General features: G+C 43.5%; 2 protein-coding genes and 1 pseudogene across 2 annotated transcripts; all 3 read left to right on the top strand.

The window, feature by feature from the left end:
* Positions 1-433: 433 nt before the first annotated feature.
* On the top strand, positions 434-1372 carry LOC133065260 (olfactory receptor 1L4-like). The gene has a single exon (XM_061156080.1). The coding sequence runs from the start codon at positions 434-436 to the stop codon at positions 1370-1372; it is 939 nt and encodes a 312-aa protein (XP_061012063.1).
* Positions 1373-14308: 12936 nt separating this feature from the next.
* Positions 14309-15235, top strand: LOC133065420 (olfactory receptor 1L6-like). The gene has a single exon (XM_061156184.1). The coding sequence runs from the start codon at positions 14309-14311 to the stop codon at positions 15233-15235; it is 927 nt and encodes a 308-aa protein (XP_061012167.1).
* A 5432-nt stretch (positions 15236-20667) lies between these two features.
* LOC133065259 (olfactory receptor 1361-like) lies at positions 20668-21607 on the top strand (annotated as a pseudogene).
* The last annotated feature ends 1199 nt before the right edge of the window (positions 21608-22806 follow it).

Raw genomic sequence — 22806 nt, 5'->3', positions numbered from 1 at the left:
ATCATCTGGCCAGGAGGCACCTGAAGATTAGCATGCTGATTAATAACTGAGACCAGACACAGCAAAAGGATATCTTAGATACAGCTTGGGAAATCAAGCAAACTGATCCTTTCTGAACACTTTTTTTAAACCTTTACCATTTACCCAAAGAATATGGATATTACAAGGTTTATCTTTTGGACAAGGAACAGGAATTGAAGCACCCTGTTCAAGACAAGTCAGACACAAAGTTGGAATTGAAATCAAGGTGTGCCAAGACCAACCATATGAAGTTATATCGTAGAATATACGGTGGTCTACATGAATGATTCCCCTCATGGGATGCACAAGCTGGAATAAATTATGCAATATCTCCTCTACCAGACTGAAGACCCCAAGCCATACAATACACACCTAATATTCCTTTATATTTTTTATTTGCAGGAGATCACTGATGAGGGGAAACCAGAGCCACATCACTGAATTCCTCCTTCTGGGACTGACCAGTGACCTCAAACAGCAGGTGTGGCTCTTTGCCAGCTTCCTGGCTATGTACCTGGTCAATGTGGGTGGCAACTCAGTCATCATTGCAGCCATCCAGGGGGATGTCCGCCTCCACACCCCCATGTACTTCTTCCTCTCCAACCTGTCTTTTGTGGACATCTGCTTTACAAACGTCATTGTGCCAAGGATGCTGGCAAACATGCAGAGCAAGAGCAAGAAGGTCCCCTTCATCCAGTGCCTGACCCAGATGTATTTCTTTGTGGCCTGTGCAATCACTGACAGCTTCCTCCTGGCTGCCATGGCCTTGGACCGCTATGTGGCCATCTGCCACCCACTACATTACACCACCACCATGAACCCCAGACGCTGCCTCCAGCTCGTTACAGCATCCTGGCTGGTGTCCCACCTCCACTCACTCACCCACACCGTCCTCATGGCCCGCCTCTCCTTCTGTGGGCCCAACATCATCCACCACTTCTTCTGTGATGTCCAGCCTCTGCTGATGCTCTCCTGCTCTGACACCTCTGTCAACGAGCTCTTGGCCTTCACAGAGGGCTCCTTTGTGATCATGAGTCCCTTCATCTTCATTATCGTCTCTTATGTCTATATCACCCGTGCTGTTCTGAGAGTCCCTTCTGGGAGAGGCAGGTACAAGGTCTTCTCCACCTGTGGGTCCCACCTCACGGTTGTGGCATTATACTATGGGACTGCCATCTCAGTGTACATCCGCCCCTCATCCACCTACTCAGTGACAAAGAACCGGGTGGTCACTGTCATTTACACTGTGGTAATCCCCATGCTAAACCCTTTTATCTATAGCCTTAGGAACAGGGACATGAAGCAAGCCTTGAGAAAGCTGGCTAGGAGAGAAGAACAGAATAAGCATTGAAGACAGAATGAGAAGGTAGTCTGAAACTGCATCAATATCTCATCCCTCATCAAACTTCTTCCCATCTATTCATTTACTTACATTGATATAGACTTACAGTTTCCTGCTTTGCCCAGTGAGTTATAAGCTATTACTTCTGTGCCTGTTGATGTTTCCACCATTCTCTGAGCACTTTCTTGCCTTCTATCACGTCAAGATATTCCAGACTCATCTTGCACTTTCTCTACTCCAGTCCTGAAATGAGCCATTTCTCTAAAAGCCAGGTTTCCCAACATGGATGTCAGCTTCACTCTGTGAAGACTCTCATAGTGAGGCAGGGGATAAATGGACCCCAGGCTGAGAAGCTGAAATCTATCCCTTGTGGACAGATACTCCAGGATAAAGATAATGGCGGGAGCAGTTCAGTTCCATTCAGTTGCTCAGTTGTGTCCGACTCTTTGTGACCCCACTGACTGCAGCACACCAGGCTTCCTTGTCCATCACCAATTCCCAGAGCTTACTCAAACTCATGTCCATCAAGTCGGTGATGACATCCATACAACCATCTCATCTTCTGTCGTCCCCTTCTCCTCCTGCCTTCAATCTTTCCCAGCATCAAGGTTTTTCCAAGGAGTCGGTTCCTCACATCATTTGGCCAAAGTATTGGAGCTTCAGCATCAGTCCTTCCAATGAATATTCAGGACTGATTTCCTTTAGGATCGACTGGTTGGATCTCCTTGCAGTCCAAGGGACTCTCAAAACTCTCAAGAGGAAGGAGTAGCTGAATCCTGCTTTGATAAGAGATAAAGAGACCACATATTTCTCATTCTTGAGGTCAAGGAGACCTTCCAAATTACACATGTGCAGAAAGGTTCCTCGGGGGTCAGAGAAGGGAAGGGACACCAGATAGTAATATGTTTTATTAACATCCCAGAAACCCTTGTGCTGGAATCCATCTTGGCTGAAAGATGCACATGACACAGAAGAGGGCCCTGAGTCAGACCAAATATGTACTCAGAGCCAGAAAAAGCAAGATGAATGGCCAGAGGAAACCTGAAGAACTGCCCCTATATAAGTGATTTAAACCACCCCAAAGGCACAAATCTCTCCGATCCAATCTGTGTGCCTATCCACACCCACTCTTTTCTCCTAATAAACACTTTGTTTCACTACATTCCATCTCTTTGCTGAATTCCTTCCTCAATGCAGACAAACAGCCAGGGCCCTACTCCTATCTATTGATTATAGTCCCTGGTGATATAGTGACTAAGATTCACCATCAAGGCCTTTCTGCTTCTCCCACTTCTTGATTATACAAAATAGGCTTCATTCAGCCTCCATGACCTTCCCTGAGTTCTAAGGAGTAGGTTCAAATGGTTGCTAATCAGGGAAGGGAGGGGATGCAGAGACAAGGGAGGAATAGTCAAGAGAAACAATAGTGCAGCCTTGGAACAAGGCCCTGGTTCCCCATAAAGGGGTATACCTAACAATATCTGAGCTCTTTTGCAGATACTGTAACCCCCACCAGGTGGGAGAAGTTAACAGTAGGTTGCTCACAAGCACTGAGACCCCAGGCCAGTTGAAACCAGAAGGTTGATGACACTGAGTGTCATTTACCTCACTACCAACCAATCAGAAGAATTTCCATGAGTTGATCACCTCCTCTTTGAATTGTCAACTTAAAAACAATCGCAACCTAAAAGCTGAGAGCTATGTTTCATTCAGTGGACATTTTCAGGACTCCAAGCCTGGAAGACAGCATCTCAGGTAACCCTGAGAGAACTGTTCCAAGGAGGCAAGTGGAGGAATCAGGTTATATAGAAGTTTGTCTCAAAGGGCAGGTAGTCTGATCAAAAGATTTTTACTAACTAAGGAAAACCAGATATCTCAAGTTAAGGAATGTAGCACTTTCTGTGTATTGGGAAGATGCAAGAGTCCGGGCTCACTGAAATCATTCCTTTCATATGCCTCTCAGCTATCTGGGGCCAGTATCCTGTGTTTTTCACACCCCCTCCCCACAAGATCCTCAGTGCTCACCATAGGAAGTGGCTGCAGCCTGATAACTCCCAGATAACAGGTATTATTCTCTTTCCTGGGTGCTCACGGGGCTCAGAAATTCAAATTTGGAGGACCAGAAGTGCTGATATCTGTGACAGCCTAGTTTACTGATGTGACAGGAAATACTATTTCTCAGAACCATTACTATAAAACTCCTCACTACTCCTTCCAGGTCGATACACAGTCTTGAGGGCCTTAGCCCACTGTGACACCTAGCTAAGCACTGAGACCCCAGGCAAAGCTTTATGGCAAAGCCATAAAGCTATTCTTCCCTACTTCACTCAAAATTCTGTCTGAGATTTAGTTCAGTGTCAGGTACAGAGGCCGGATTCTGCTTCAGAAAAGTGAAGTTGCTCAGTCATGCCTGATTCTTTGAGATCCCATGGACTGTAGCCTACTAGGCTTCTCCATCCATGGGATTCTCCAGGCAAGAGTACTGGAGTTCCATTTCCTTCTCCAGGGGATCTCCCTGTCCCAGGGATCAAACCTGGGTCTCCCGCATTGTAAGCAGACACTTTACTCTCTGAGCCACCAGGGAATCCCCTGCTTCTTCTGGGAAGCCTCTGCTTCAGAAGCAAGAGATTAGTGTGATAAGAGGAAAGGGCCAGAAATTAAGAAATACAGGTGGTCTCTGGGAACAGAAAAAGGCAAGGAAACAAATTCTCCTCAGAGGATTCCAGAAGGAATGCAGCCTTACTCTCACTTTAAATTTAGACTTTCAACTTTCACAAGTATATAAGAGAATACGTTTGTGTCACTTTAAGCCACTAATTTGTTAGAGCAGCATCAGGAAAGTAATATAGTAGTCAAGCGCATGAGCTCTTGCTAAAAAGCTCTAGGTTGAATCTTAGGTCTACCATTGACCAGCACTTTGATCTAAGGAATGTCACTTCATGTCTCTGAACTTCAGTCTCTTCACAAGTAATACGGGTAAAATATGCAAATGAAATGATTGATTCAGGCAAGAGTCTTTCACCTAAAACTAAGATACAACCATTAGGTAGAAAGGTGTTAGGAAAAAAAAATGGATAGTCACACAGTTTCAAATACCCACCATTGACTTCTTACAAATTATAAAAGTGAAACTTTGCATTTACATTGAAACATCTGCTGGTCAGTACCTTAACAAAGTAATCAAACTTGCTTGAACAATAGTGGGACCTGACTCTCTGTCCCTACTGATGCGATGGAACCAGAAGTACACAATATCTCCCTTGTAGTATTCTGATCAAATATCAAATATAAATCTAATCATGTGCAAACAGAGAATATTAAACATTCAGCAAAGCAACTGACCTGGACTCTGTAATGTCAGGAAAAGTGAACAAACCAAAAAAAGAAAATGTAGGGGGGATGTTTTCCCATTATTAAAAGAGACAAAAGAATTATAACAGTCAAATGCAACACATTTACTTTGATTGGGACTAGATTGAAAAAACTGGACCACAGGTTGGATATCATGTAGAATCTGTGTTCATTTTCTTTTAGACAATTATTATTCTGGGGTTTTGTGGAAGATGCCTGCTGAAGTATTTAAAGGAGAAGGGCAAGTTGTCCTCAACTTACTTTCAGATAGTTCACCAAAAAATAAACAGTAGGAATTTATAGAAAGGGATAAAACAAGTGTGGGCAAAAAGTTAACAATCTGTGGACCTATGTGAAGGATAGATAAGAGTTTACTGCTATCTTCTCTCCATTTTTATGTGAATTTGAAATTTTTCAAGCTAAAACCTTGGAAGCAAAAACATAAGTTAGATCATGCTCTTCTGCTGCTAAAACCTGTGCAATGACCCAAGGCTTCCTACTGCACTCAGAGAAATAGCCAAAGCCTTGTCACAGCCACCAGATCCTACATAATCCGGCCCCTAGCTTTCTGCCTTCACATATTGTTGTTTGCTCTCTAATGTACTCCCGCACAGAAATACTGATCTCTGGTGTTCATTAAATAAACATGATTGCTCCCACCTCAGGACATTGGAATTGACCATTTTCACTGTCTGAAATGCTTTTCCCTCAGACACTTGGACATAGCTACACTTCTGTTTCTCTCCATGTTCAGGCTTTAATGAAATGACACTCAAAACCCATGACCTTTTCATCTTGAGTACACAAATAGCCCATATTTTCCAGCTTTTCTTATAGTTAAATGTGGCCATGTAACTGAGCTCCAGTCAAAACAATGTGGGTGGAAAGGACACACACCACTTTTCAGCCTGATCCATTCAAGTCTCCTCACCTGCAACCCTCTCTCTTCACCCAACTACAAGCTGAAGAGATGCCCCTGAGGAAATAAAGGGGGTAGAGCTGCAAGAAAGAGGAATCCTGGGACCCTGAAGGACTGCATGGAAGTCACATTCACATTGGACTTTGCATCAAGAAGTAAACTAATTGTGGAAATAAACAATAAATGGGTGTAATTCCCTGATGTCTCAATGATAAAGAATTTGCCTACCAATGCAGGAGATGCAGGTTTGATCCTTGGGTCAGGAAGATCCCCTGGAGAAGGAAATGAAAACCCACTGCAGTAGTCTTGCCTGGGAAATCCCATGGACAGAGAAGCCTGGTGGGCTACAGTCCATGGGGTTGCAAAAGGGCCAGATATGACTTAAACACAAAAATAAATAAATAAATAATAGTACATCCCTCAGTTCACTACTGTAGAGACTGAAAGCAATGAAGAATAGAAAGCAATCAGCACAAAACCTCAGAATGTACTCAATGCATATTACTTGTGGTAGTGAAAGATAGTGTATGAAATTATGAGAAAATAATATCTGATAAGCATTAAAAGTGTATCAATTGGTAATGTCTTAATTATTAAGAATTATGCAAAGTTAGCCAAAGAGTACTAAGTTTTAGTTAACAAAGTGAACTCACTCAGTCATGTCTGACTCTTTGCGACCCCATGGACTGTAGCCTACAAGGCTCCTCCGTCCATGGGATTCTCCAGGCAAGAATACTGGGGTGGGTTTCCATTTCCTTCTCCAGGGGATCTTCTTGACCCAGGGATCAAACCTGGGTCTCCTGCATTGCAGGCAGATGCTTTACCCTCTGAGCCACCAGGGAAGCCCAAGTTTCAGTTATGTCAGCAAATAAATTATTGACATCTAATGTAGAGCATGGTGACTGAAGTTGATGATAGTCTTGTAAACTTGAAATCTGCTAAGAAGGTAGATCTTAAGTGTTCTCACCACACACACATACACACAAACATACACAGACACAAAAAGTAACTATATGAGGTGATGAATGTTAATTAGCTTGATTGTGGTGATCATTTCACAACGTCCACATATATCACAACATCAAATAGTACAACTTAAACATACAGTTTGTATTTGTCAAGTATAACTCAATAAAGCTAAAAAAATGTGCATCTTAGATCAGTCTCCCAAGGCAATAGAAATAAAAGCAAGAATAAACAAATGAGACCTAATCAAACTTAAAGGCTTCTCACAGAATGTGCTGTGTGCTACGTCGGCTTCAGCCATGTCCCACTCTGTGACCCTGTGGACCGTAGCCCACCAGGCTCCTCTGTCCATGGAAGTCTCCAGGCAAGAAGACTGGAGTGGGCTGCCATTTCCTTCTCCAGGGGATCTTCCTGACGCAGGGATCAAACTAGCATCTCTTATGTCTCCTGCTTTGGCAGGCATATTCTTTACCACTAGCACCACCTGGGAGGCCCTCTCAGAAACTAAGCCCTTGTCAGTCACATCTTTGGCATTTTCTCCCACTTACTTTGGCGTTTTCTCCCAGTTCCCATAAACAAAACAAAAAGACAACCTATGGACTGGGAGAAAATGCCAATGATGTGATTGACAAGGGCTTAATTTCCAAAACATACAAACAGTTCATACAATTCAACAATAGCAAGAACAACAAGAAAACAACTCAATTTAAAAATGGGCTGAATTCCTAAATAGACCTTTCTTCAAAGAAGACATATAGATGACCAACAGACACATGAAAAGATGCTCAACATCACTAATTACTAGAGAAATGCAAATCAAAACTATAATGAGATACCACTTCACAACAGTGAGATGGAGTCATCACAGACATTCTCAGGTGTAGTTTCTGCATGACAAAGTAGAGGAAGTGTGGAATTTAGGAGCAAGACACCTTTGAACTTGAAGTTAGCTGCAGTACTTCCAAACTGTGACTTTGGGCAAGTTATCTGGTGAGATTGAGTCTCATTTCCCTCATTTGTTAAAACAAGGGTACTGCACTTGAACAGCTGTATATAAAATGCCACATAATTGTTCAATACGTGGTTATTATTATGTGAACATATTCTCATCCTTGAGCTTATGTAATTCTCCAGTCAATGCTCTCTGGTACACAGGTACTAAAAAACCCACGTTATAAATAATGAACCTAAAATTCAGAGAGGTTAAGAGTTTGCCCCAAATCACAACTAATTGGCTGACTAGAGCCCAGGAATCTGCACTCTCACAATCCTTTCCATGGTACCACACATCATTCCTCCATTCCAGGGATGGCCCCAGGTCCAAGCCTTCTCTAGTTACGTACCTCCACCCCTTTCAAAATCATAATAATATTAAGCCACTAATTATCAAAGATTCAAAGAAACCTATCATCCCAGAATCCTAAGTTTCCATAGTCTTTACTCTTCTCCCAAGCCTTCCATCTTAATGAGCTCCCTGAGGGTGGTAGATTGGTAGATGGAATGACTGTGTGTCTCCTTGGGGAAAGGTTATATAGAAGACAATCACCTCCTTTTGGGTCCCCACTCTTACTCATCTTTGGAGTAAATCTTCAGAGGCCAATGATGATAGCTAAGGAGGAAAGACAGCCTTGGGTCCCAGATGCCTGGGGCTACATTGAAAGATTACTTCTCTAAAGGGAGAGAGAGGTGTGTCTGAGATGACAACCACACTCACAACTCTCAGGGTCTAGTGAGTCCTATCAGCTCCCACATAAAGCCTGGAAATTTTCTTTCCTCATTTGATATGGGAGCTCTACCGACCTCCCTATTTCCATCTTCCTCCCCTAATCACCAAGGCCAATGAGACTGAGGAGAAAATGCCTGGATTCGTTAATGGCCACCCCAAAGATCATCATCCCTTTTCTGAGTAAGTAGCCATTATATTCAACCTCATCACTACGCTTAAATCCTACAAATCCTGATGTATTAGAAACTGAGAGATCATTTTGCAAAACACCCTCTTTTTACAAGGACATAATAAGAGGCTCAGCATGGCTGAGACTACAAACCAGGTCCAATGGCCTCCACACTTCTCTGTTTCTCCTTCCCCATTTATATAAACACAAGAAGGATTTGTTCTTGGTGGCTAAGACCCCAAGGAAGGAAGCTCTGTACTTAAGATGGGATAGATGTAACTTCCCTGATGCTGTCGGGTAGAACCTAGCTTCTGTTGGCCCAGCCTAGCCCCTGGTGGTGATGGTTTAGTCGCTAAGTCATGTCCAACTCTTGCAACCCCATGGACTATAGCCTTCCAGGCTCCTCTGTCCATAGGATTCTCCAGGCAAGGATACGGGAATGGGTTGCCATATCCTTCTCCAGGGGATCTTCCTGGCCAAGGAATTGAACCCAGGTCTCCTGTATGGTAGGCAGATTCTTTACCAACTGAGCTACAAGGGAAGCCCAGCCTAGCCCCTGGTTGTCCCCAAAACCAGGGCTACTGAGGAAGGTTTCAGATGCTATGGCCTTACCCCAGCCTCTGAGCATCTTCAGAACAGCATGGGCCATAAGTTGACCCATGAGACTAGTAAGGGGAGATTGAACAGTGCAGTGTAGCAGTGTTAGTCACTCAGTCGTGTCCGACTCTTTGTGACCCCACAAACTGTAGCCCGCCAGGCTCCTCTGTCCATGGGATTCTCCAGGCAAGAATACTGGAGTGGATTGCCATTCCCTTCTCCAGAGGATCTTCCTGACCCAGGGATCAAACCCAGGATTGAGGTATTGGGTAAATCATTCTTTTCTGAGCCTCAAGTTCTCCCTACATAAAGTGAGTATGTTGCTTTCAAATGCATCTTCCTAATATTTCTTGAAGTAATGCCGTGTGTAAAACACTAGATAGCAGAATTTCTCCAATAAAAGAGGAAGAGACCTAGAGTCTCTCCCATTCAGAATTCCATTCAGCTTCTCAGCCCCTCCTGGCATGGCCTCTGAGTCCCCCAAGAAAGCACAGTTCAGAATCCTATGAATTGGATAACTTCTTAAGATCATTTCTGTCATCAGCAACCTAAAATTTTACAAATTTCCCCCAGAAATTTACAGTCTAAAAGGAAATACTTGGCCATCACATAGGGAGCTTCAGCCATGCCAACCAGTAGTTCAAAAAGGTGACTACAGATGGTGGAATGATGCCAAATCCTACTGGGTAAGGTTTGGAAGAGACTGGGGAAACTTTCACCCAGAGAATAAGCCTGGGGACATGTTGCTATTTTCAAACAGAATGGCTATAGTGGTTCTTCTGAGCCCCTTGGTTGGCATGCAGTGAAAATGTGCTCAGTGAATTATGAATCAGTGAATCAAACTATGAAGGAAAAGCATAACTAACATCACTAGCAAAGAGTAAAGTCAGCTAACGGAGGATGCTGGTACTGCCAGGCTTAGTAGAATCCTTGGCTCTGGCATTTTAATCCAAGAAATAGACATAATCCAGTTTTGTTTATGAAGGATCAAGGGACACAGTTTAGCAGGCAGTGGGCACTGTTTACCAGCAATGCTGCAGATGGATAACCTGGCATCTGTTTTCCTGATGAGTTCATGCTCCAAGAAGTAGAAGGAAGAGAAGTCCCCTGAGTTCAAGTTAAGACTTGATACAGTATTCTTTTCCTATGATACAGTATTCATAGAGTTCAGGTGCAGAAGATTAAATTAACCACACACCTCAGTTCATATTGCCAACACTGGGCCCCTTTCTTATTTTATTTGCTTCCTCAATCACACATGAATACCAATGACCCACTCCTCCTGCCCTCATCCATGGTGACATGCTTAGGGTTTAACTTTGTGTATAGACAGACTTCCTGATTTGTTGCATTTTTAAATATTTTAAGCTATATCTTGTGATGTTTTGATATGCATTATGAAATAAATATCACCGTGTTGCATTTTTAATGTATATAAACCATTTTGCGTTATAGATCTCATTTACTGTCTTACTTTTTCACCCAGATTATGTTCTCAACATATACCGGTGTTGCTATCAATACTTCTCATCAGTTGCTTCTAAACAGCTGCATTGGGGACTTCCTTGGTGGTACAGTGGTTAAGACTTCACCTTTCAATGCAGGGGACACAGGTTCGATCCCTGATGGGGGAACTAAGATCCCACATGCCCCGTGGCCTGGCCAAAAAATAAAATTAAATAAGTAAATAAACAGGTGCCTTGTACCCCTCAGTACTCTTCTGTCACATTTGCCATCCCAGTGATGGACACCCAGATTGCCATGAGCTCCCCCATGACCATGAATGAGTGTACAAGAATATCTTCATCCATAAGCTTTTATCTGCCTGGATGGAAATTTCTCTGGGATATCCATGTAGGAGCAGGATTATTCTATCACGAAATTTCTTGAAACTTTGGTATAATTTACCTTAAAATCATTTGGGGCCGAGGTTTTTTGAGAGGAAGTGGTTTTGATTACCATTTCTATTTTTTCAATTAATTAATACCTTGTTTCCCTGGAAAGACCTAGGTATGCACCCGGCTGTTCTTTCCTCACCTCCAGCTTAGCACACACCTGCCGTCCGATGACCACTTCAATCTCCTCCCCCTAAACACACTAGCCCCCTTACCTTCTGCCTGACTCCCTCTAGACTACATCTACTATTTTTCAGCTGTACCCACTTTGGTACAGAATACTAACAAGAAATATTAATAGTAGTATAAATAACATTTGCATAGAACCTTGTAAATTTCACTCGGTCATGTCTGACTCTGCCACCCCATGGACTATAGTCCACCGGGCTCCTCTGCCCATGCGACTTGAGTGTAGATCTCAAACACTTTTCAAATATGCCATCTTTTTTTTTATAACAATATGTTCTTTTTTATTATGATAAGATATATGTAGCATAAAATGGCCATTTTAACCATTTTTAAGTGTGCAGTTTAGCGGTATTCAGTACATTCATAATGTTGTACAACCTCTCTACTATCAAATATGCCATCTTATTTGAACTTAATAATAAACTTCTAGAAATAATATTTTATTTTTCCAATTTTTCAGATGAGAACATAGATGGAAACATAGAAATATTCCCAGGGGAAGTAGCAAGTATCTGAACAAGAACCAATTCCCCAAATCACCAAATTTTCCCATCGACTCTCCTGATCCCTGGAGACTAGTCTCCAAGTTGCTAGTGTAAAACCCACAATCTTGCAAGGGGTGATCAGGGGTAATGTATCTGGTTCAATCTTTCAGGATTCATTATGCAGCTATGATTAGCCAAGTCTTATGCAAGTCACTTAAAACAATGGGGAGTGAAACAGACTTGAACCCTGCCTTGGTAGTGCTTTCATCATAAAACTCTCCAGGTGGTGTCCATGTCCTAGTGGTTGCTTTCAATTTAGACCAAGCACTGAGCATCTCAATAACCTCAGGTATGCAGATGACACCACCTTTATGTCAGAAAGTGAAGAAGAACTAAAGAGCCTCTTAATGAAAGTGAAAGAGGAGAGTAAAAAATTTGGCTTAAAGCTCAACATTCAGAAAACTAAGATCATGACATCCGGTCGCATCACTTCATGTCAAATAGATGGGGAAACAGTGGAAACAGTGGCTGACTTTATTTTTCTGGGCTTCAAAATTACTGCAGATGGTGACTGCAGCCATGAAATTAAAAGACACTTACTCCTTGAAAGGAAAGTTATGACCAACCTAGACAGCATGTTAAAAAGCAGAAACTTTGCCAACAAAGGTCCGTCTAGTCAAGGCTATGGTTTTTCCAGTGGTCATGTATAGATGTGAGAGTTGAACTATAAAGAAAGCTGAGCGCCGAAGAATTGATGCTTTTGAACTGTGGTGTTGGAGAAGACTCTTGAGAGTCCCTTGGACTACAAGGAGATCCACCCAGTCCATCCTAAAGGAGATCAGTCCTGGGTGTTCATTGGAAGGACTGATGTTGAAGCTGAAACTCCAATACTTTGGCCACCTGATGCGAAGAGCTGACTCATTTGAAAAGACCCTGATGCTGGGAAAGATTGAAGGCAGGAGAAGGAGACGACAGAGGATGAGATGGTTGGATGGCATCACCGACTCGATGAACTTGGGTTTGGGTGGACTCCAGGAGTTGGTAATGGACAGGGAGGCCTGGCGTGCTGCGGTTCATGGGGTCGCAAAGAGTCGGACACGGCTGAGCGACTGAACTGAACTGAACTAAGTATCTCAGAGAGAAAGAAAATGCTTCAGAAAACAATGCTACTGTATGCGCCTACATGTTAGTGTATTAAAGGAAAAATTAAAAGTCTGAGTTCTCCTAAGCAGGGCAGTGACTTTCATTCAAGAACACTAAGCATCAAAAATGTACCATTAGTACTTCTGTTTGCTTTTGACCCTTAAAAAGTATCAGAAAGATTCTGAGGACACAAGGCATACAGGATGTGCCATGCATGCACACTAGGTCGTCTCAGTCGTGTCTGACTCTTTGTGACCCCATGGACTGTAGCCGGTCAGGCTCCTCTGGCTATGGGGATTCTCCAGGCAAGAATACTGGAATGGGTCACCATGCCCTCCTCCAGGAGATTTTCCCAATCCAAGGATCAAACCCATGCCTCTTACATCTCCTGCATTGACAGGCAGGTTCCTTACCACTAGCACCACCTAGGAAGCCCACAGGATGTGAACTTCCTCTAACTCAAAATCTGCACCTCTAACTCGACCCTCCCTTTTCTGGGAGTATTTGACCACCACTTGTAGGCTTTCCTTTCTGCTGTTTTTTCTGAAGATAATCCTATCCCTAGGAAGGGTGGACACAGGGAATGCATGTTCTGTAACTCAGTGGTCCCACTATCAACCCAGATGGCTGCTGGCTGCTTCAAACTCTATGTCCCAATCAGTTCTGGTCTTGCTCCCTTTTAACTGAGTTCCAACTTGGTAGATAGATGACTAGGGCATCAATTCCTGCCAGACTGGAGCCTTGGCTCAGAGGCCCCTGTTCTTGCCTTTGGGGGACAGAAACAACATATTCCTGAGGCTCAGCACCTTCCTACTCAGGTCACTGTTTTTTGCCAGAATGCTGCATCTTCTCACATTTCCGTGGCCCACACTACCACCCTTCGGATGCTTCTTGCCTATAAAAGCACCTGCCTCTTCGTTCCTCTATTTCTTCTTTGATGTCCATCCACCTGCCTAAATAACCAAATTCAATGTTGGTTAAATAGGCTCCCTCTGCCAGAGACATTTCTCCAATTTGCCACTCACCCTCGACAGTTCCCCCACCCTGATGGAACTGGGTGTCCATCACCAGAATCATCTGGCCAGGAGGCACCTGAAGATTAGCATGCTGATTAATAACTGAGACCAGACACAGCAAAAGGATATCTTAGATACAGCTTGGGAAATCAAGCAAACTGATCCTTTCTGAACACTTTTTTTAAACCTTTACCATTTACCCAAAGAATATGGATATTACAAGGTTTATCTTTTGGACAAGGAACAGGAATTGAAGCACCCTGTTCAAGACAAGTCAGACACAAAGTTGGAATTGAAATCAAGGTGTGCCAAGACCAACCATATGAAGTTATATCGTAGAATATACGGTGGTCTACATGAATGATTCCCCTCATGGGATGCACAAGCTGGAATAAATTATGCAATATCTCCTCTACCAGACTGAAGACCCCAAGCCATACAATACACACCTAATATTCCTTTATATTTTTTATTTGCAGGAGATCACTGATGAGGGGAAACCAGAGCCACATCACTGAATTCCTCCTTCTGGGACTGACCAGTGACCTCAAACAGCAGGTGTGGCTCTTTGCCAGCTTCCTGGCTATGTACCTGGTCAATGTGGGTGGCAACTCAGTCATCATTGCAGCCATCCAGGGGGATGTCCACCTCCACACCCCCATGTACTTCTTCCTCTCCAACCTGTCCCTGGTGGACATCTGCTTTACATCTGTCATTGTGCCACAAATGTTAGTGAACATGCTGACTCAGAGAAAGGCCATCCTCTTCGCCCAGTGTCTGGCCCAGATGTATTTTTTTGTGGCCTTTGGGATCACTGACAGCTTCCTCCTGGCTGCCATGGCCTTGGACCGCTATGTGGCCATCTGCCACCCACTACATTACACCACCACCATGAACCCCAGACGCTGCCTCCAGCTCGTGACAGCATCCTGGCTGGTGTCCCACCTCCACTCACTCACCCACACCGTCCTCATGGCCCGCCTCTCCTTCTGTGGGCCCAACATCATCCACCACTTCTTCTGTGATGTCCAGCCTCTGCTGATGCTCTCCTGCTCTGACACCTCTGTCAACGAGCTCTTGGCCTTCACAGAGGGCTCCTTTGTGATCATGAGTCCCTTCATCTTCATTATCGTCTCTTATGTCTATATCACCCGTGCTGTTCTGAGAGTCCCTTCTGGGAGAGGCAGGTACAAGGTCTTCTCCACCTGTGGGTCCCACCTCACAGTTGTGGCACTATTCTATGGAACTATAATATCTGTGTACATCCGCCCTTCGTCCACCTACTCAGTGATGAAGGACCGTGTGATCACTGTCATCTATACAGTAGTTATTCCCATGCTGAACCCTTTTATCTATAGCCTTAGGAACAAGGACATGAAACAGGCTCTGAAAAAACTGATGAGGAAGACAGATTAGCATAACTTCTAGAGGTACACCTCAGCATTCATTCATTCAATACGAACATATGAAACAGGGACTTCCCTAGTGGTCCAGTGGACAAGACTCTGAACTCCCAAAGCAGGGGACCCAGGTTCGATCCCTGGTCAGAGAACTAGATCCCACATGACACAACTAAGACCTGGTACAGCCAAATATAAATAAATAAATACTTTTTAAAAAAAGAATTTATGAAACATCTGCTCTATGCTAGAAATTGCATTCAGTTGCATAATGGCAAAATATGAAAATATTGCAAGGCTAAATCAATGGTAGCTCCTGTCTTCAAAATTAATCACAGCTCAGTAAGGGAAAGGAGATGCCTGCAATACAAGGTTATTATACTTTTGGCAAAAACAAGTAAGACATGAATATCGATGACCCTCTGTATTACACATAACGGTTTTCTTCTTTTCCTTTCGTAGTCTCTGGCTCTTGTGTGACACATGCATGACCAGGGCTGTGCAATACATGTCCTTATGGAAAGTAAGGAGAAACTTCCTGAGTCAGGTGTTTTAAGTATTAGTTACACAGGTCAACTCACAAATCTTCCCTTATCTCTTTGAAACAGTCCCTCAGAGCTACCTAAAAGGATGCCTCCCAGGCTTAAGTTCTCAGTATACTGCTGCTGCTGCTAAGTCGCGTCAGTCGTGTCCAACTCTGTGCGACCCCACAGACGGCAGCCCACCAGGCTCCCCCGTCCCTGGGATTCTCCAGGCAAGAACACTGGAGTGGGTTGCCATTTCCTTCCCCAATGCATGAACATGAAAATTGAAAGTGAAGTTACTCAGTCGTGTCCAACTCTTAGCGACCCCATGGACTGCAGCCTACCAGGCTCCTCTGTCCATGGGATTTTCCAGGCAAGAATACTGGAGTGGGGTGCCATTGCCTTCTCCGTCTCAGTATACTAGCTAGTGGTAAAGAATTCACCTGCCAATAAAGGAGATGCAAGAAATGTGGGTTCAACACCTAAGGTCAGGAAAATCTCCTGGAGAAGGAAATGGCAACCTACTCCAGTATTTTTGTCTGGAAAATGCCACAGACAGAGGAGCCTGGTGGGTTACAGTCCACAGGTTCTCAAAGAGGAGGACACAACTGAGCAACTGAGCACACACATACATATTTCTGCCCAATAAAACATAATTCGCCACTTTTGGGTTGTGCTTCTTCTTTTTTTCAGTAAATACAGAAGCCATGCTTATACAAGCTTCTCCTAGGCAACAATTAAGCATGCCAGGGATACCAATGCAGGCTTATCTCCAGAGAATTACAGGACTCTTCTGGTGGAAAATTTTGATTCTAGAACACCATCCCCACCACTCAACCCTGCATTGGCCTAGTCAAAACTTTCTTGGCACTTTGCTGCAGTCTTCCTATCCCATCCTTTTTTCTTCTCTTTTTCCACAGGTCTCAGGTTTGAAAGTTCTCTCTGATTTCTCTTGCCACCTCCTCAACAAATGTCTCACACACCAAATCCCACCTTGGCATCTGCTTCTCAGAAGACCCAGACTAACTCATTAACCAATACCTTGCAAACAATTCTACTCATTGGTAGATACCCTATGGAAAGTTGAACAGGCACACCAGGAGACTGTAAAAGAAGTCATGAGTGCAGACATTCCAAATGGAGTAAACTGATGTTCTGACCTCATTTATTATGCTTTTCCTGTCTCACCTATGAAACAATCTAACAACTTAATACAAAAGAAATAAGGAGGAAAATTCCAGTTCTCTAGCCTTTTCTGCTAAAATAATAAAGGTTAGGCTGTCATTAATATATCAGTAGTAGAACAAAAGAATGACAAATTATTGTTATTGTGGAGTTGTTCTCTTTAGAGGATGGTGGTCTGAAAGTTTTTCCAATTTTCCTGCAGAAATGTTTTTTAAGAAAAAATGAACAATGGAAAATGTCTTTTTTTTTCTCATTTTTTAATGATAAAAAGAGGAGTTCTACCTGAGATAAAGAACGTTCTGGGAGGAAATGCCAAAAACCTGGCAACAAACTCAAATGTACACTAAGATCGGAATGGAGGGACTTCCCTGGTGTCCAATGTTAAGACTCTGTGTTTCCACTACAGGAGGCACATGTTTGATCCCTGGTCTGGTAACTAAGATTCCGCATGTCGCATGGCTCAGCCAAAAAAGAAAAAAAGATCAAAATGGATAATATAGTACAACCACACAATATAATTAGAGTCCACACTCCATTAGCTGCAGTTCTAAAATTCAACTGAATCACTTTGCTGTACTGCAGAAATTAACACATTATAAATCAGCTGTACTTCAATTAAAAAAAAAGAATGACCTATAGCTACAAGCACTAATATAAATGAGAAAGTACTAATATAAACAGTTCAGAAAGAAAGAAGTGAAAGAAGCAAAATGATTCCAGTCAAGTGAAAGACAAAAATAGGGGAAAAATACACAAGTTATGCGTATGTGCAGAGTTGCTGCTATATGTGTGCGTGTTTGTGTGTGTACACTCAGTAGTGTCTGACTCTTTGCCATCCCATGGACTGTAGCCCACCAAGCTCCTCTTTCCATGGAATTTTCCAGTCAAGGACACTGGAGCAGGTTGCCATTTTTTACTCTAGCATAGCAAAACTATAAGAAAACTATTCCCATATAGCTTACAAACTCTTCTTCATATATGATGTATTTCAAAATTTTATAAATATAAAGAAAATCCTGTATACAGAAGTGTCCCTATTACTTAGCAGATTTTTACAAATAAGCTTTATCTCTACCCTTTGGAGTCACAGGGAACAATTGAACTGTAGAAATTTGAAGACAATGATTGTGTGGCCCACACTTCATTAAATCTCTTTAGTTTCATTTGTTATTGTTTATTTTCTGGAACATGATAGGTGTTCTTTATAAGGATTTGAGTTAGAGCATGTGAACTCCGTGGTAGATTAGGGTTGGGGTGATGGAGCTCTCTCCCTCCTATACCCAGGGGAAGGGCATCAGGTATAGTGCTATCAGGATTCCCAGGCCTGTTCAGTCTGACACTGCCAAGACTCAGGACTCCAGGGCCCCAAGGGGACAGCTGAGAGGCTGGACTTTTGCCCCATCTTGTCTCTAACTAAGAGATCAGGGAGTGAGTCCCAGGAGGTACTCCATATGAAAAGCCCACAGCCCCTCCTAGCCCCTGTACCTGAAGACAGACTGTTCCAGCCCTGGGTCTTTAGTCTGTGCTGCTGATACAGGGAAGGAAGAAAACTGAGGTTCTAGCCAGTCCTCTTTAGGAGAAGACAGGTAAGCAAACCAAACAAGCGAGGCAGACCCAACACCTGGTGATGGTGATGAGATCTGAGGATGGTCAGAATTTCCAAGTAAGACCTGAGTGGTAGAGGTGGGAGACATTGGTCAACACACACACACACCTACACATCTCCTCCCCTATTCCTTATTGCCCCTTCCTTACTCTCAGCCAAATACTTCCCTGTTGGCTCAGACGATAAAAAATCTGCCTGCAATGTGGGAGACCTGGGTCGACCCCTGGGTTGGGAAGATCCCCTGGAGAAGGGAACAGCTACCCACTCCAGTATTCTGGCCTGGAGAATTCCATGGGCAGAGGAGCTGGCAGGCTACAGTCCATAGGGTTGCAAAGAGTTGGACCCGACTGAACAACTTTCACTCAAATACAACCTGGCTCTCTTATCCATCATGAGGAGGGGCTTGATTTAATATTCATGACCCTCTAGAGAGTCTAGCCTGAAGTCAGTGTAGATTAGTGGTCCCCAAGCCCCTGGCAGAGGCCAAGACATTGTAGCTATAATAACAGTGCTCAGGTCCCCTACATGATGCCTGGACAATTCACTCACAGCTCACTCTGCCCTGAGTGACTTTCAGAATCCCCACACCCACTGATAGTTCAGGAAGCCTTAGTCCATCTTCTTAACTTCAGTCCTGGAGTGATGTGAAGTAGGCTTATTTAGGCTCACTTTACAACTGGGGTTCTTATAAGTTAAATGTTTTCCACCAAGAAGGTATGGCTGGGACTCAAACCTGGGTCTGCACACGTCACAGTGGACGCCTTGTTATGGTACTCCTAGGTCAGACCGTTGCCACCCAAGGCGATGATGACACTGTTGACAGTGACAGGTACAATTCCATATATGAAATTTTACAGGTTTTAAAGCCCAACTTCCCACAGACCATGACCAACTCCAACGTGCCCAGGACTGAAGGAGTTTCCTGGAAGTGGGATGTTCCATTCTGAAAGCAGGAAAGTCCTGGACAAACATAGAGGACTAGTTGGTTGCCCCAGAAAGCATCCTCCTTTTGTTAACTCCATCAAGAGAAAACAATATCAGAGGAAGCTGTATTTGAGGATCATTTGATATGAACCATTGTTCTAGCTTGGTACAATCCTTATCTAATTCAGTCCTGACCACCGTACTGTTGGTCACCAGGTTCCGTTTTATCTACTACTGATTCTAGGAATATTAGTAACTATTATCACAGTTTATTGAAGACCTATTCTGTGCTACTGCTTTGACTATATCATCTTATTGATGAGCTACAGTAACTACATGAAGTAGGCACATAATTTACAGATGAGGAAATTGAAGCAAAAAGAAAATAGGATGTGGAGTTTGCAAAGGATTACACAGCCAGAAAATAAGTCCATCCAGTCCATAGGACATCAAAACCAACATTCCTAAGGACTGAAGGTGTTGACAATGCTGACAATGATCACTCTTGTTTGTCAAATATCTTTGAGCTTATAAAGTAATTTCATCCACATTAGCTTATTTGATGGATCTTCAAAAGAAAAAGAGGATATTCCCATCATATGATGAATATCTGAGTGACAGTTTTGATCTTTCTATATAATTAGTATCCCTTCTCTACTTCTCAACAAAACACACATATAAGAGACAGAGAAAGACAGAGAGAGAGAGGACTATCCTTAAGAATTTTCTAGTAAATGCATAGCCCCATGATATATTTTTTTCCATTTATTTTTATTAGTTGGAGGCTAATTACTTTACAATATTGTAGTGGTTTTTGCCGTACATTGACATGAATCAGCCATTGATTTACATGTGTTCCCCCGTCATGATATCTTATTCAAACTTCACAAGCCTGTGAAACTGATAGCTTTCCTATTTGAAAAAATAGGCATGGACTAAGACTTGGGAATTTTCTTCCCAGCTAATCTCCAGTTCAACCCTCAACCAGAAAGTCTACAGGACAACCTAGAATCCAACTAAAATGCAGAGTCTCCCAACAAGTCTCCCAATCACTGTGCTTAGTTCTCACATATGTACATGTTTACATGCCCACCAGCAAGAGACACTTATACATCTCTGTGACCTTTGAAAAAAACACAGAAAACAGACAAAGGCTTTGAATGATATAAGTTTTTGAAGCAATATTTTCCTTGCATTTGTCTCCTTCAAATGAGCGTTACAAATGAAACCAGCATCTCTGACTTCCTGCTCCTGGGCTTCTCTCAACACCCAGAGCAGCAGCCTCTCCTGTTCTGGCTCTTCCTGGCCGTGTACCTGGTCACCATGCTGGGGAACCTGCTCATCATCCTGGCCATCAGCTCTGATCCCCACCTCCACACCCCCATGTACTTCTTCCTGGCCAACCTGTCCCTCACCGACACCTGCTTCTCCTGCACCATCATCCCCAAGGTACTGCTCAACATCCTCACCCAGCACTACACCATCTCCCACACTGGGTGCCTCGTGCAGATGTTCTTCTTCATGGAATTGACTCTGCTGGATGACTTCCTGCTGGCTCTGATGGCCTATGACCGCTACGTGGCCATCTGCCTTCCCCTCCACTACACCACCATCATGGGGCCCCAGCGCTGCCTGCTGCTGGTCGCCATATCCTGGCTCAGCTCCCACCTCCTGGCCTTCTCTCTCTGTCTCCTCATGTCTCAGTTCTCCTTCTGTGCCTCCCATTCCATACCACACTTCTTCTGTGACCTTCTCCCTCTCCTCAAACTTGCCTGCTCAGACACTCACATCTTTCAGCTCATGATGTTTGCAGAAGCAGCCCTCTCAGGAGTGGTCCCTCTCACCTGTGTCCTGGTCTCACGCCCACATCATCCACACCATCCTCAGGATCCCCTCTGCTGGGGGGAAGCACAAAGTCTTCTCTACCTGCGGCTCTCACCTGACAGTGGTCACTCTCTTCTATGGAACTGTCTTTCTGGTGTATTTCCAGCCCTCATCCTCCTACTCAGCAGACCCTGGGATGGCAGCATCTGTGGTGTACACGATGGTCACCCCCATGCTGAACCCTTTTATCTACAGCCTGAGGAACAGACACATGAAGGGAGCTTTGTGCAGATTCTTCAGCTGGGGAAAACGTTCTACTCTGTAAAATGTCCTGAACCAGATTAGGAGCTCAGGTTCTGTGACATGCCTTCTTTGTGGGTGTCTTTGTTGTCATTTTGAAAAACTCAGATTAAATTAGGCTGATGCTCAGCATCACAAGCAGGTTTTAAAGATGGAGAATGCCTGACTTGCAGGACTGGAATATGATCAACTGGCCAAGGACAGAAATAAAGCCTGGAAGAGGAGTGACCACAAATCCCTGCAAGGTGACTTGATTACTGGATATAGGTGACCAAGCAGATTCAAACCAGAGAGTGGGAATCATCAAAGGATGGTATCAGACAAAATACAGGTTCTTGGAGGAAGCCCAAGTACCAATTCAGTCTATAGCTAACCTGAGCATTCAGCTACAAGAAATGCTGACAATATCTGGAAGGTTCAAGTGCCTGAGCTTCAGAGACCACTACCAAGCCCATATTTGGAAACAAAGGGATTTGACCACACAGGGAGAAAACTGAACCAGAAGACATACTCTTTGCTGGGAATAAGTGAGGAAGACTAATTCTAGGAGAGGAAACCTGGAACACGTAGATGGTGGTGGCTGGTCCAAAATCATATACTTGGGATTAGAACTAAGTCTGTGACAGTGAGTGACTATGAGTTATTGGACAGATTCATGATTTACCTCTGATACTCTGACTTATTTTGCTTTTCTGTACTTCAGAAAAAAATATTATAGCAAATTTGTAAGACATACAAATAGAAAAAAGAAGAAACATTCACTATCCCTTTGTCTTTTACTTTGATGAGAAAATATTGGACATACAATTATATAACTTTTTGCTTAACTTTACAACACAAGTTGTTTCCACATTATTGTTGGTGTTGTTCAGCCACTCAGTCGTGTCCGACTCTTTGTGACCCCGTGGACTGCAGCACACCAGGCTTCTCTGTCCATCACTGATCTCTCTGAGTTTGCTGAAACTCATGTTCATTGAGTCGGTGATGCCATCCAACCATCTCATCCTTTGTTGTCCCCTTCTCCTCCTGCCCTCAATCTTTTCCAGCATCAGGGTCTTTTCTAATGAGTCAGTTATTCACATCAGGTGGCCAAAGTATCGGAGTTTCAGCTTCAACATCAGTTCTTCCAATGAACATTCAGGGCTGAATTCCTTTAGGATGGACTGGTTGGATCTCCAACCAGTTGCAGCTGGTTGCAGTCCAAGTGACTTTCGAGAGTCTTTT

Source organism: Dama dama, chromosome 11 (genome assembly GCF_033118175.1).
Source record: "Dama dama isolate Ldn47 chromosome 11, ASM3311817v1, whole genome shotgun sequence".
NCBI lineage: Eukaryota > Metazoa > Chordata > Mammalia > Artiodactyla > Cervidae > Dama > Dama dama.
Note: the sequence above shows the minus strand (reverse complement) of the source record. Positions and strands in the feature narration are given on the sequence as shown.